The sequence below is a fragment of the Labrus mixtus genome, unplaced genomic scaffold, assembly GCF_963584025.1.
Source record: "Labrus mixtus unplaced genomic scaffold, fLabMix1.1 SCAFFOLD_106, whole genome shotgun sequence".
In the NCBI taxonomy this organism is placed as follows: domain Eukaryota; kingdom Metazoa; phylum Chordata; class Actinopteri; order Labriformes; family Labridae; genus Labrus; species Labrus mixtus.
In genome coordinates, this window is record NW_026870182.1 from 62,501 (window position 1) to 80,000 (window position 17,500).

At 43.4% G+C, this 17,500-nt stretch overlaps 1 protein-coding gene across 2 annotated transcripts in view; it reads left to right on the forward strand.

Moving 5' to 3' along the window:
* The first annotated feature begins 5,816 nt into the window (after window positions 1-5,816).
* The window catches only part of LOC132965609 (PEX5-related protein-like), a 51,332-nt gene continuing 39,648 nt past the window's right edge, over window positions 5,817-17,500 (forward strand). The window contains exon 1 of one of the 2 annotated variants that reach the window (XM_061033766.1): window positions 5,817-6,187. In XM_061033766.1, coding sequence (XP_060889749.1) covers window positions 6,173-6,187 — 15 coding nt within the window. In that variant the 5' untranslated portion in view covers window positions 5,817-6,172. The remainder of the gene's footprint in view (window positions 6,188-17,500) is intronic. The other variant, XM_061033767.1, reaches the window with a different exon arrangement.

Genomic DNA, 17,500 nt, shown 5'->3' on the forward strand with positions numbered 1-17,500 from the left:
CAGGTCGGTCCGTCTGTCAGTGTGTGTGTCTCTTCAGAGTGAGGCAGAATAACAGCCTGTTTCCTGGTTTGTCTCAGGTGAGACAGGTGAGGGGCGGAGCTTCTTCAGAGCAGGAACACAGAAAACAGTCTCATTTCTCTTTTTGCAGCTTGAAATGTAATCTCTAAATACTTTTTTCTTCTGTATCATCTCTCTGGGCGGCAGTAGCTCAGTCTGTAGGGACTTGGGTTGGGAATCGGAAGGTCGCCGGTTCAAGTCCCGGCACGGACCAAGTCCGGAAATTGGTCTGGTAGCTGGAGAGGTGCCAGGCCACTTCCTGAGCACTGCCGAGGTGCCCCTTAGCAAGGCACCTAACCCCCCCCCCCCCCCCAAGCTCAGGAGCGCCCGCCGTGGGCAGCCCCCTCACTCTGAGACCTCTCCATTAGTGCATGTCCACAGGATCCTGTTTGTGCATGTGTGTGTATTTCAGCCTATGTTTGTGTAGCATGTTTACTAGACAGAGTGTAAAAAACGAATTTCCCCTCGCGGGATCAATGAAGTATAAATTCTTAAAACAATCTCCTTGTTATTACTACATCGCTGTGTGGAGCTCTTACTGCATAAAGAGCTTAGTAAGGTCTTCAGTCTGTGTGTCAAAGTTTGAGTGAAACCAAAGCAACCAAATCAGTGAGAATAGGATTCAAAGAGACGTGAACAGTCTTCTTATTTAATGAGGGAGGAAATCCAGTGAGACCAAGTTAGGAACCATAAGTTTAATACCTGCAGTGACTTGATTTTTATCAATCAAAAAGTCGATGATCCTCTGAGGGGCTGACAGCTTCCCATACTTTCTTTATTGACGCGTCGTCCTCCGTGTGGCGTGCCAATAACTCGGTCAACAACATCCGTGCAATCCCACTCAAACGGGTTTAATTTGACCTTGTCTGTTAACGAAAAGCCTCCGTTCATCTACAAACATTTATCTGCTATAACTTTAATACAAACACAACAGGCTCAATGTTCAGTCCACGCTACGGCGATCAAAAAATGGAGTGCCTCCACGGTAGGCTGCTCGTCTCCCTTTGATTACACCTGAACGCCCCCTACTGGGACGACAAGGAATTACAACAGAGAACACACACATTTTGAACACACTACAATGGCTCTAATAATACTAGGGCCGACCGATTTGAGTCTTTGGGGCCGACACCGATATATTGGCCGATATCTGTCTTAGATTTGTAGAGATAGATTTAGATATTTATTGTGTTGATCCCTCAGTTATCAAGACTTAGACTTAGACTTAGACTTTCTTTATTGTCATTCAAACTTGTACTTTACAGAGCAGATAAGAACAAAATTTCATTGCATTTGGCTCATTGTAGTGCAGGATAAAAAACAGCAGCAAGTATTTACATAGAAAAATAAGGTGCTGATATAAATAGATATAAAAAACAGTTCACAGTGAGGTATTCCTGTGTGGGGGTTTGAGGGGGAATGGAGGGATTATTTTTTCATGTTCAAGAGTCTTATGGCCTGTGGGAAGAAGCTGTTACAGAACCTGGAAGTTCTGCTTCGGAGGCTGCGGAACCTCTTTCCAGAGTCCAGCAGCGAAAACAGTCCTTGGTGGGGGTGGGAGGTGTCTCTGCTGATTTTCTGAGCCCTGGTCAGACAGCGGATCTTTGCGATCTCCTGGATGGGAGGAAGTGGAGTCTTAATGATCTTTTCCGCCGTCCTCACCACTCTCTGCAGGGACTTCCAGTCGGAGGCACTACAGGCTCCGGACCAGACAGAGATGCAGTTTGTTATGATGCTCTCTATAGTGCCTCTGTAAAAGGTGGTGAGAATAGGAGGAGGGAGGTGTGCTCTCTTCATCCGACGCAGAAAGTGCATGCGCTGCTGTGCTTTTTTCACAAGAGCTCCGGTGTGAAGGGACCAGGTCAGAGTGTCTGTTATCTGCACCCTCAGGAACTTTGTGCTGCTAACTCTCTCCACTGCTGTGCCGTTGATGAGGAGTGGTGTGTGGCTGGGCTGGCGCCTCCTGAAGTCGACGATGATCTCTTTGGTTTTATCGACGTTCAGGGCCAGGTTGTTGGTTCTGCACCAGTCAACCAGATGTTTCACCTCCTCTCTGTAGTCCATGTCGTTGTTATCACGGATGAGGCCCACTACTGTCATGTCGTCTGCGAACTTCACGATGTGGTTAGTAGTGGTCCTGGCGCAGCAGTCATGGGTCATCAGGGTGAACAGCAGCGGACTCAGGTCGCAGCCCTGAGGGGAGCCGGTGCTCAGGGAGATGACACTGGAGGTGTTGTTGCCCACCCGCACAGACTGGGGTCTGTTTGTGAGGAAGTCAAGCAGCCCGTTACATAGGGGGGTGCTGAAACCGAGGGGGGCCAGTTTGCTCACCAGATGCTGCGGGATGATTGTACTGAACGCTGAGCTGAAGTCCAGAAACAACATCTGCACATGTGTGTCCTTCTCTTCCAGATGTTGTAAGCCCAGGTGGAGTGCAGAGGAGATGGCATCCTCTGTGGAGCGGTTAGGGCGGTAAGCAAACTGGTACGGGTCGAATGTGGGGGGAAGTCTGGAGACAATGTGGTCCTTTACCAGCCTCTCAAAGCACTTCATCATAATGGGGGTTAGTGCTACAGGGCGGTGATCATTGAGTGAGGAGATTGTGGATTTTTTAGGCACTGGTATAATTGTAGCAGTCTTTAAACATGATGGTACCACAGCCTGGATCAGCGAGGTGTCTGTGAGAACCCCAGCCAGCTGGTCAGCACATTCCTTAAGCACCCGTCCCGGCATGTCGTCAGGGCCCGCTGCTTTCCGGGTGTTCACTCTCCTCAGGGTTCTCCGGACATCAGCTGTGTCCAGGCTGATTGGCTGCTCATCGGAGCGAGGAATAGATTTCCTCGCTGGAGTGGTGTTGAGTGCCTCAAACCTTGCAAAGTAGTTGTTGAGGTCGTTGATGTCGTGGATGTTGTTGTCACAGGGGGGAGGAGTAGCTTTATAGTCTGTGATGACTTGTATGCCCTGTCACATTCGTCTGGTGTTCGTGGGGTCCTTGAAGAAGTCCTGCACTTTCTGACTGTGAGCACGCTTTGCAACCTTTATGGCACGGTTCAGGTTGGCTCTGGCTCTTTAGTGCCACCATGTCGCCAGATTTAAAAGCGTTGTTCCGGGCTTTCAGCATTGCACGTACCTCACTGGTCATCCAGGGTTTCTCGTTGGCCCGTGTGGAGATGTTCTTGATCACACTAACATCTTCCATGCACTTCTGAATGTATGCAGACACAGACTCGGCATACTCCTCCACACACGTCTGATGATTGTCCGTAGCAGCCGCCTTGAACATGTCCCAGTCTGTGCATTCAAAGCAGTCCTGTAATGCTTCCATAGCTCCCTCAGGCCAGGCCCTCACCTTCTTCACTGTGGGGTTTTTGCCTGATCAGCAGGGGCTTGTATGCAGGAATTAGCATCACAGAGAGATGGTCTGAGGAACCAAGGTGGGGGCGGGGTGCAGCCTCGAATGCCTTTTTGATGTTACTGTAGGCCAGGTCCAGCGTGCTCCCACCCCTGGTTGCAAAATCCACATATTGATGGAAATGAGGAAACACAGTTTTCATGTTGGCCTGATTAAAGTCCCCTGCCACAATGAAAAACTCCCTCTGGATGTGTAGATTGCAGTTCACTGATGGAGCGGTATAAAACATTCAGGGCTTCTCTGGTGTTTGCACTGGGAGGAATGTACACTGCTGTGAAGATCATAACAGTGAATTCCCGGGGTAAATAAAAAGGCCTGCATTGTATAGTCAGTAGTTCTACATCAGGAGACTATCTCACCGTTGTTGCACCAGTTGTTGTTGGTGTATATGCAAACACCGCCGCCTCGGGATTCACCAGTGAGAGAGCTGCTCCTATCCGACCGAAATAATGTTAGCCCCTCTATGCTAACTGCTTCATCTGGAACGGATGGTTTCAGCCACGTTTCTGTGAGAAATCTGGCGCAGCAGTCTCTCATCTCTCGTTTTGCAGTTAAATCCAGCTTCAGGTTGTCCAGTTTGTTCTCCAGGGAGCGGACATTAGACAGCAGGATGGAAGGAAGCGGCGTTCTGTGCGGGTTAGCTTTTAGCTTGGTTGCTAGCCCCCGCTCGGCATCCCCGTTTTTGCTTCCGGTCACACCGCTTCCGTCTCCTCCGCTGGCGGACACCGCTGGTACGAGGCTCCGCAGCTTCACAGGAAGCTGGATGTAGCCGGCGTAGTATTCCGAGGCTACGTAGAAGGTCCAGAGTGGTCGCATCTACCAGTCTGAAACTGTTTGAGTTACCTAAAACTAAAATAGCCCGGCGGTCGTATACTTTAGAGTAACTACACTGCAGGTTCACTGTGAAATTATCAGAACTGACTGGTTTATTTGCCATTATATTCCTGTTGCTATCACGAGCCACTGCAGCCGCAGCCGAGCAGGGCGCCGCCATCTTGGTTAATAGTCCTCAAATACTTGAGGAAAAGATTTATAATGAAGATAAGATGGTCACTCAACTGGGAAGTACCTGAGCATGTACGTGCATCACCGCTCGACACTCTGCAGAGTGATGATGCTTGTTGTAATCCAGATAGCGCCCCCTGCTGGTGAAAGAGAACTGCTAGTGTCATACAAAGATACTCAAATTAAATTATGTTTGACTGGAGAATAAATCTTGTAATATAAAAAATTAGCCGATACCGATAGTCACTGGATCTGCTGATATCGGCTGATATTATCAGCTGGCTGATAAATCGGTGGGGCTCTAAACATTACCGTCCAAAATACAAAATAAAAACAAAACAGAAACTGTTCTTAAATGCAAAGTAACGGAATTTCAATCATATGGTTAGAAAACAGATTCATTTCAATTAACTATTGAAATTTAGCGCTTAATTGCATTTAAAAACTGTAATGGTTTGACAGGCCGAGGTACTTTAAACATGTTTATATTATATACATGTTTGTTTAAAGGTCACATATTTAAAATCCTCTTCACCATGTTCCTCTAACATGTGTCTCTACTCTGTCTACAAACCCCCCAATGATGAGAAAAGTCCATCCTCTCCGTCTTCTGCCTGCTCCACTTTTCAGAAAATGTGTGCTCAAACAGGCCGTTTGGAGATTTTCCCTTCATGACATCACAAAGGGCAGTAGCCCCTCCCCCGGGTGGGTGACACTCCCACAGCTAGGTGTTTGTTCTGCCCTCTGAGTCTGCCTTATCACCGTAAACAATAGGACATGGAGCGAGAAAGACAGAGTACACCCAAGCCCTTCCAGAGAGGGGGTGTGGTCAGACTCAGCTCATTTACATATTTAAAGATACAGACACAGAAACAGCCTGTTCTGAGCAGGGCTGAAATAGAGGGGTTTATAGACATGATCAAATACAGGATCAGAGTGGATTTAGAACAAGAAACTTCACACACATGTTTTGAGGAGCTCTGAGACTTATTTACACTGAAGAAGAGGAGGAGAATATGTCACCTTTAAACTCAGGCTCATGTTCTCTGCCACGTCTGGATGTGTCTCTAATCAGGTAAAAGACAAACTGGGTTCCTCAGAGGGAAATGGTCGTGTTTTTAAGATATATTGATTTGTTTTAAAGCGGGAAATAGAGTAAGACGAGATGAATTATATTGATATACAGTATAATACAAAATATAACTGAATAATGAAATAAGCATTTCGTGAATTTATACCAGGATGTTTCAGAACTCATTTTCCTGTTTTTTTTCTCTGAACTTACATTTTATTGTTTTGAACTGGAGGCCGCAATAAGACGCTTTTATTGTGAAGCACCTGACCGGAAGTCCCTGTGTGTAGCCAGGGTAACTTAACTTCGGAGCAGCTCGGGACGGCTCGTCTCGGCTCGGTTTGTTTTCATCCCGCCCTCCAGCGGAGCGGAGAGACATGATAACCGGGCCCCGCGGTGCTGGGGCGCTTTGGTGTCGGGGAGGCTGGACCGAGCGGACCGGGACCGGGAGCACGGAGCGAGATCTCCGCGTCGTCCACAGCTGAGAGGCCCGGGAGACACACCGAGCGGGGCAGTGCAGCGCAGCCGGGCTGTGGTGGACCTCTGGCGGCTGCAGCTGCTGACTCCGTCCCGCTGAACGGCGGAGGACCGATCCGAGATCTGCCGGAGCACACCGAGTCCGAGACATGTACCAGGTCCAGGTGAGTCTCACACACACACACACACACACACACACACACACACACACACACACACACACACCTGCACAGCCTCCGATCAGGTACTCCATGAAAACCTGCATTCATGTCAGAAAACACGTGAACACGATTCAGCACGTGCAGGTCCACCTGGTCCGCAGGTGATTCTGGACTCAGTTTCATCTCAGTATGTCAAAGAAATATATTTATATGAAGACCCCCCCCCCCCCCCCTTTTTTTACTAATCACATTTAAAAAAAAAAGATAAGTATAATAGAAACATTAAACACTCAAACTATGTTTCATTTTCTGCTCATTTACCAAAAAAAGACTTCAAATTCTCAAATGTACTAAAATATATTCATCATTAAATATCTTCAATGTATTAAAGGTGCACAAATAATCAAAATATAACAAAATGAAAGTATGAGATTTCTGAGGAGATCAAACATAAATAACTTTACAATAAATGTGACGTCATCAGGAGGCTAAAATAAATGATTTGATTTAAATCGAATCCTGAAGCAGTCACATTAATACCTGGACAGTAGGCTCGTCAGGATATCACAGGTTCAAACTTCAAATTAAATCTCTTCCTGTTTCAATCACCATGGCAACACAAATATTCATCCTACTCACCATATGTTAAGTATTTCATGTTTTTTTTCACACACTGTAGATTTGTGATGGACTCATTCTTCTCTTGTCGTCTGAAGAGAAACTTTGTTTTCTTTTTGTTTTGGACAGATTTCCTCCTGAAGTGTTGTCGATATGTTTGTGTTGGAGTTTGTTGTTCAGTTCTGATGGACTCGTTCTTCTCTTAGTTTCGTACGGAAGCCCTGCTGAGACATTACCAACGTGTTTGTTTAGAAAAGTGCCTCTCGTGTCCTGATTGGCTCTTTCTTCTGTTGTTCACATTTTCTTAAACTTTAATACTTTCTTAAAAGATGTTGTGATAAGAAGTGAAACTTTACTGGCAGTTTAACTCAAAGATTAGGACTCACAGGAAATAAACATTTCAGAGGATTGAAGAAATAAAAGTTTAAATCCACGTTGTGTTTATCTGAGTTCAGGACGTTCTGATGATTTAACAATTTAACACATTATTATTATTATTATTATTATATATTTATATGAAATATATGAAAACAGAGAAGAAGACTTTAAATCACTTCTTTATCATGTGTGTGTGTGTGTGTGTGTGTATTGATCCTGTGTGTGTGTGTGTGTGTATTGATCCTGTGTGTGTGTGTGTGTGTGTGTGTGTGTGTGTGTGTGTGTGTGTATTGATCCTGTGTGTGTGTGTGTGTGTGTGTGTGTGTGTATTGATCCTGTGTGTGTGTGTGTGTGTGTGTGTATTGATCCTGTGTGTGTGTGTGTGTGTGTGTGTGTATTGATCCTGTGTGTGTGTGTGTGTGTGTGTGTATTGATCCTGTGTGTGTGTGTGTGTGTGTATTGATCCTGTGTGTGTGTGTGTGTGTGTGTGTGTGTGTGTGTGTGTGTATTGATCCTGTGTGTGTGTGTGTGTGTGTGTGTGTGTGTGTGTGACGCGTAAAACATTTTTTATGAACAAAAACGTTTGATTGTTGGTCCTTTTTTTCGTGGTAAACTCCGTCTGCTCTGTGACTCATTATGAGGATATATAGACCTAATGATCGTGTCAGAGATGACCTGACTTAATGTCCACACTTGAATTATTTACAGAATAAATACGTGCAGCTGATGAAGATGTGCTGAGTCTGGAGGAGGTGAAATGTGTGAAGCCACCGCCGTGTCTCTGTGCGCTCTGTGCGTCTTTATTAAAACTAAAAACCACACTTGATGATAAATGCTCGATACTGAAATATATTAATGAAAACTGGAGGCTCTAAGACAGGCATGGGCAAACTACGGTCCGCGGGCCATATACGGCCCGTTGGGCTTTTTAATCCGGCCCGCCGAACTTGTCCAAATTATATTATTATTAAATTAAATTTTATTATAATTAAACCTCGTTCGTTTTCCCCTGTAATGCCCCGTTTCCCCAATAGATGGCGCACTTCAGAGTGTGGTGTATTATTCCCTTTGCCCTATGAACCCGTATGAGCCCTTCTGTAAAGATGAGCGGACCAAAGAAAAGAAAAGTGGACAGTGAATGCAGAGTGTTTAATACGGAGGGGACAACTAAATATTTGTTCACTGAAGTCCGATCAAAGGCTGTATGCCTGATATGCCAAGAAACTGTCGCAGTTTTCAAAGAGTACAGTATCAGCCGTCACTTTGCTACGAAGCATGCTAACTATGCTAGCAAGCAGTCCACGCAAGAACGGGCGGCTGCGGCTCAGAGGTTGAAGGATAATTTACAGACTCAGCAACATTTTGTTCACCAACAAACTGCGATTCAAGAGTCAACTACCAAGGCAAGTTTTTAGCTGGCATTCAAATTAGCAAAGGCTAGCAAGCCTTTCTCCAAAGGCGAGTTTTTAAAAGACTGCGTGGTAGAGACAGCAGGTCTCTTGTGTCCGGACAGCCAAGGCCAGTTTGAAAACATCAGTTTATCACACAGGACTGTGACTCGTCGTGTGGAACTGATTGATGAAGATATAGCCAGCGAATTAAACAAAAAGGCTGAGTCCTTTAAGTTATATTCACTAGCGCTGGATGAAAGTAATGACGTGAAAGACACTGCTCAGCTCCTCATTTTTATCCGAGGGATTAATGACAGTTTTGAGATAACGGAGGAGTTTTTGACCATGGAGTCCCTGAAAGGAAAAACACGAGGAGAGGACTTGTATAACCAGGTGTCTGCTGTCATCGAGAGAATGAAGCTACCTTGGAGTAAACTTGTCACAACGGATGGATCGCCAAATTTAACTGGAAAACATGTTGGGCTGCTGAAAAGAATCCAGGATAAAGTGAAACCAGGATGTTATTTTCCTTCACTGCATCATCCATCAGGAATCTCTGTGTAAGTCTGTATTGCAGCTTAATCATGTCGTGAATCCAGTTGTAAAACTTGTTAACTTGATACGAGCAAGGGGACTTCAGCATCGTTAGTTTATTATGTTCCTGGAGGAAACTGATGCGGATCATCAGGACTTACTGTACCACTCTCGTGTCCGCTGGTTAAGTTTGGGCAAAGTGTTTCAACGAGTGTGGGAGCTGAAAGAGGAGATCAGCGCATTTTTGGAGTTAATGGGGAAATCCGACAAATTTCCTGAGCTAAGCGACAAGAACTGGCTTTGTGACTTTGCATTTGCTGTGGACATATTTTCACACATGAATGAGTGTAATTAAATGAATGCATTTGGAAATCAATTTGTACAATGAGCCTTGCATATTCATGCTTTGCTACCTGTTAAAGGCCAAATCCTTTCATGTAATGGCTTTTACATGTCATTTATATTAGTTCACACAAACACTCCATCAATCTGTTCCTGGCCCCTCTGTCAAATTTTAGAAATCATTGTGGCCCGCGAGTCAAAAAGTTTGCCCACCCTTGATCTATGGTCTTTGTGTTAGTCTAATTTTTAACTGTAATCAGTGATTACATTAGTGTACAAGTCCGGTCCTCTGAGGTCCGTCTGGGATAATGAAGGCGAGACGTAGAGGTGGGCGATGGGAAAAATATCATATCACGATTTTTCTTTTTTGCAAAATCACATCCAAGATTTTTTTCATAGTGATCTTTAGAATAATTTGTAAGTTACTGACCAGTTCAACCAAACTTATTTCCCTGTATAATGTTTTTAAATGCACAAAAACTGTGCAGACAAGTTTAATCTATTTGAAAAACATCTTTGTAGGAGGTCTGGAGGTCTCACCCAGAACATCTTTAGCAACAGAAATGTCTTTCACTCAATTTGATCAATATTTATCCACAATTTGAAGGTTTTCCTCACCACTTTGAAATGATGATTTAGTTATGTGTCCTCTTTTTATGTTCATCAGGAACATTTTCACACAGTGATGCATTCATTTAAAAACATGTAGACTTCGAGTTCTTGTGTTTCTGTTCTATTTTAGCCCTGCAGAGTTCCTCCACCTGGAGCTTCATACAGGCTCTGCAGCCTTTGTTGTTTTTATGACATCATTGGACTAACTTTAGTTTAGTTTATATATAATCAAACATAATACAGAATGTGTTCATTCTGTGACACATGATCAAAGTAAGTTTTACTGACAGAAGAGTTTAATTCATAGAGGGGGCGGGACATTGTTGATTGACAGACAGACAGTCACCATGGTTACTCACTCTCACCTGCCTGCTGTTTTGTAACGTCGTTTAGTGTAATCCCTATAGGTTCAGTTATCACAACAGGTGAGCCACAGGTGGAGAAGCTTGATAAGTAACTTTTAAAAACTGAGAGAGAGCAGAAAACACCGACAGCAACATTTGAGACACCGGGGTTATATCTCCACTGACTGTCTGTCTGAGCTCCTCTCTGTCTGACTCTCTGCAGACTGTTAACGTCTCTCCGGCTCGTTAAACGGTTTCTTCCGTCGCTATCCGAGATGTAAACTTAACTGTGCACACTATGCAGATAAGTTAACTGTTGCTCACGCCGTGTCGGTTTGGAAAAATATCAGAACAGTTACATATAACAGAGATGGAGTTGTTTTTGCGGACTAATTCTTAAGTTTCATTTTCACCGCTGCGGAGCAAAAGGAGGGGGGGAGGGGGAGACGCGTCTGTGTCGGAGCATAAACTGCAGCATGATAAAATAAACACTTTAGCCTTCTACGATCTCTCTGCTTTGGCAGATCGTCAGCACGTTAAAATCCTTCACGATCTAAGATCGCTATATCGCCCACCACTAGCGAGACGGCGCCGATGCAATATGTATGTGCCGGACATTAATTTTCAATTTTAATTTTATATTTATATATTGTCATACTGAAAGTTACTTATCGGAAACGGCTCACTACATGCACGATTATAGCCTAAATAAAATCATCTGTTTGAATGATTCTGATGACGTGGATCTGTCAGTAAAGTTTGATATTTAGTTAAATAAAATGTGTTAGAGACATCAGTATGTATCTGCAGGCTTCAATTCACCACTTCACCGTCTGTGTCGATGATTTCCCCTGCCTCCAGAATGAACGTACACCTGGGTCTACACTACACTACACACTACACTACACACTACACTACACACACACTACACTACACACTACACTACACACTACACTACACACTACACTACACACACACACACACTACACTACACTACACTACACTACACTACACACTACACTACACTACACACTACACTACACACACTACACTACACTACACACTACACTACACACTACACTACACACTACACTACACACACTACACTACACACACTACACTACACACTACACTACACACTACACACACACTACACTACACACACACTACACACACTACACTACACACACTACACTACACACTACACTACACACTACACACACACTACACTACACACACTACACTACACACACTACACTACACACTACACTACACACTACACTACACACTACACTACACACTACACTACACACACTACACTACACTACACACACTACACTACACACACTACACTACACACTACACTACACACTACACTACACACTACACTACACTACACTACACTACACTACACTACACTACACACTACACTACACACTACACTACACACACACTACACTACACACACACTACACTACACTACACACACTACACTACACTACACTACACACACACTACACACACACACACACACACTACACACACTACACACACACATACACTACACTACACTACACTACACATACACACACACACTACACTACACACACACACTACACTACACTACACACACTACACTACACTACACATACTACACACACTACACTACACTACACACACTACACTACATACACACACTACACTACACTACACACTACACTACACTACACTACACTACACACACTACACACACTACACTACACACACTACACTACACTACACACACTACACTACACACACTACACTACACACTACACTACACACTACACTACACACTACACTACACTACACTACACACACTACACTACACACTACACTACACACTACACTACACACACACACACACTACACTACACTACACTACACTACACTACACTACACTACACTACACACTACACTACACACTACACTACACACACACTACACTACACACACACTACACTACACACACTACACTACACTACACTACACACACACTACACACACACACACACACACTACACACACTACACACACACATACACTACACTACACTACACTACACATACACACACACACTACACTACACACACACACTACACTACACTACACACACTACACTACACTACACATACTACACACACTACACTACACTACACACACTACACTACATACACACACTACACTACACTACACACTACACTACACTACACTACACACACTACACACACTACACTACACACACTACACTACACTACACTACACATACACACACACACTACACTACACACACACACTACACTACACTACACTACACTACACTACACTACACATACACACACACACTACACTACACACACACACTACACTACACTACACACACTACACTACACTACACATACTACACTACACTACACACACTACACTACACTACACACTACACTACACTACACACTACACTACACATACTACACACTACACTACACTACACACACTACACTACACACTACACTACACTACACACTACACTACACATACTACACTACACTACACACACTACACTACACTACACACTACACTACACTACACACTACACTACACATACTACACACTACACTACACTACACACACTACACTACACACTACACTACGCACACTACACTACACACTACACTACACACTACACTACACATACTACACACTACACTACACTACACACACTACACTACACACTACACTACACTACACTACACACTACACTACACATACTACACACACTACACTACACTACACACACTACACTACACTACACACACTACACTACACTACACACTACACTACACTACACACTACACTACACTACACTACACACACTACACACACTACACACACTACACACTACACTACACACACTACACACACTACACTACACTACACACACTACACTACACACACTACACACACTACACACTACACTACACACACTACACACACTACACTACACTACACACACTACACTACACACACTACACACACACATACACTACACACACTACACACACTACACACACTACACACACTACACTACACACACACTACACACACACACACACACACACTACACACACACACACACTACACTACACACACTACACTACACTACACTACACACTACACACACACACACTACACACTACACTACACTACACTACACACACACACACAATACACACTACACACACACACACACACTACACACTACACTACACTACACTACACACACACACACAATACACACTACACACACACACTACACTACACTACACACTACACTACACTACACTACACACACACACACACTACACACACACACTACACTACACACACTACACTACACTACACACACTACACACACGCATACACTACACACACTACACTACACTACACACACTACACTACACTACACACTACACTACACACACACACACTACACACACACACTACACACACACACACACTACACTACACTACACTACACACTACACTACACACTACACTACACTACACACACACACACTACACTACACTACACACACACACACTACACTACACTACACACTACACACACACACACACACACACACACACTACACACACACACACTACACTACACTACACTACACTACACACACTACACACACACACACTACACTACACACACTACACTACACTACACTACACACACACACACTACACTACACTACACACACACTACACACACACACACACTACACTACACACACACACTACACACTACACTACACACACACTACACTACACTACACTACACACACACACTACACTACACTACACACACACACACTACACTACACTACACACACACTACACTACACACACACACTACACACACACACATACACTACACACACTACTCTACACTACACTACAGACACTACACACACTACACTACACACACTACACACACACACTACACACACTACACACACACACTACACACACTACACACACACACACTACACACACTACACACACACACATACACTACACACACTACTCTACACTACACTACAGACACTACACACACTACACTACACACACTACACACACTACACTACACACACTACACACACACACTACACACACTACACCACTACACTACACTACACTACACACACTACACACTACACATTACACTACACTACACACACTACACTACACACACACACACACTACACTACACACACTACACTACACACTACACTACACTACACACACTACACTACACACTACACTACCTACACTACACACACACTACACTACACACACTACACTACACACACTACACTACACACACACTACACACATACTACACTACACACACACACTACACTATACACTACACAACACACAGTACACTACACACACTACACTACACACTACATTACACTACACACACACTACACTACACTACACACACACTACACTACACACACACTACACTACACTACACACACTACACTACACTACACTACACACACACTACACTACACTACACACACTACACTACACTACACTATACACACACACTACACTACACTACACACACTACACACACACACTACACACACTACACACATACACTACACTACACAAACACTACACTACACTACACAAACACACACTACACACACTACACACTACACTACACTACACACACTACACTACACTACACTATACACACACACTACACTACACTACACACACTACACACACACACTACACACACTACACACATACACTACACTACACAAACACTACACTACACTACACAAACACACACTACACACACTACACACTACACTACACTACACACACTACACTATACACACACACTACACTACACTACACACACTACACACACACACTACACACACTACACACATACACTACACTACACAAACACACTACACTACACTACACAAACACACACTACACACACTACACACTACACACACACACTACACACACTACACACATACACTACATTACACAAACACACTACTCTACACTACACTACACACACACACACACACACACACACATACACTACACACACACACTACACACCTACACACACACACACTATACTACACACACACCTACACACACACACAGACACACCTACACACACACACACCTACACACTACACACACACACACCTACACACTACACACACACACACACACTACACACACACACACTACACTACAAACACACACACCTACACACTACACACACACCTACACACACACACACACACACACACACACACACACACACTCTCAGATGATTGTAAGTGCTTTTATCTCGATTAACTTCATATTTTGGATCTCAAAGCTTCCTGTGGTTTCAGAGCTGATCACAGAAAACAATGAACTCTGAGAGCTGTAAACACGGCTCACGGGTCAGAGCCGCTGGTCGCTCTGAAAGCATCTGATTGGATGTTTGAAGAGAAATGTGAGCGGAGCTGCACACTTTGATCTGCTGCAGAGAAGTGCAGATGAAACAAAGCAGAAATCAGACCGGCTGCGATGTGACCACAAACTGAACCTCTGTAAGGATTCTATAAAAGTAGGACCCGATCTGTAGAGATAGATTTAGATATTTATTGTGTTGATCTCTCAGTTATCAAACACTTGAGGAAAAGATTCATAATGAAGACAAGATGGTCACTCAGCTGGAAAGAAACTGAGCATGTATGTACATCACCTCTCGACACTCTGCAGAGTGATGATGCTTGTTGTAATCCAGATAGCGCCCCCTGCTGGTGACAGAGAACTGCTAGTGTCATACAATGAAACTGGTAAATTAATTTCGTAATATCGGTGTATTTCTGAGATAAAATCAGCCGATACCAAGAGTCACTGGATATGCTGACATCGGCCGATATTATCGGCTGGTCAATTTATCGGTCGGGCTCGATACCGTTCACTTTTGGGACGATATATATTGGTTCAGGTAATTTATCAGCTGATATTTGGAAGATTTAAAAAAAAAAATTCAAAGTCTGATATTCAGGGGTTTGACTCTTCCAGGCGACCTCATCAGAGAGCGATTGCTGCGTTAACAAAATGGGCCCATGAGGAAGTCGCCCTCTTGTTGACAACTTCTCTGTCATAAAACTTTAAACTTCTTTTCCGGCAGCCTTAAGATGTCACCAAGACAGAACGGGAATATAAAATGTGTAAAGTAACATCGATCATGTCTTTGAGCCTCTTGAACCAGAAGGAGCTGTGAACACTTTGAGGCGTCCAGGTGAGAGCGGCTGTGACCTGTAGTAACCTCTGCTGTATCTCTGTGTTGCATAATAAAGCTGTTAAAGTTTGATGAAGCGTTCAGACCTTCCGCTTCTGTTTCATAACGTCGCTCAGAGAGACTCCAAAGACACGGCGACCCTGGAATACATTTCAGCACAGACGAACGACAGATGGAACCAATCAAACGGCTTTTTACACTTTTTAATAAAGAGAAGTCTTGGTAACACTTTATATTAAGGTGCTTGTAATAAGCTGTAATTAATAGGTAATAAGACGTTATAAGACCTTATAAGATTCTTATTAACACAAATAAGACTATATAAGTGTTAATAGAGGCATAATTAAAACCTTTATTATGTCTTATAAGACACTTATAGGCTCTTATTAGAAACTTATTAACAGTTTATATACCGCCATAAACATTAATAAGATGTTTATTCACACAAATAAGTCTATATAAGTGTTAATAGAGGCATAATTAAAATCTTTATTATGTCTTATAAGAGACTTATAGGCTCTTATTAGAAACGTATATTAACAGTTTATATACCGCCATAAACATTAATAAGATGTTTATTAACATTTATAAGACTTTATAAGGAAATATAAATCCTTATAAAGATTAATAAATACTTTATTATGCACTTATTAAGAGGTAATAAAGCTCCTCTGCAGGTACTGGATCTAAAGTGGGAACA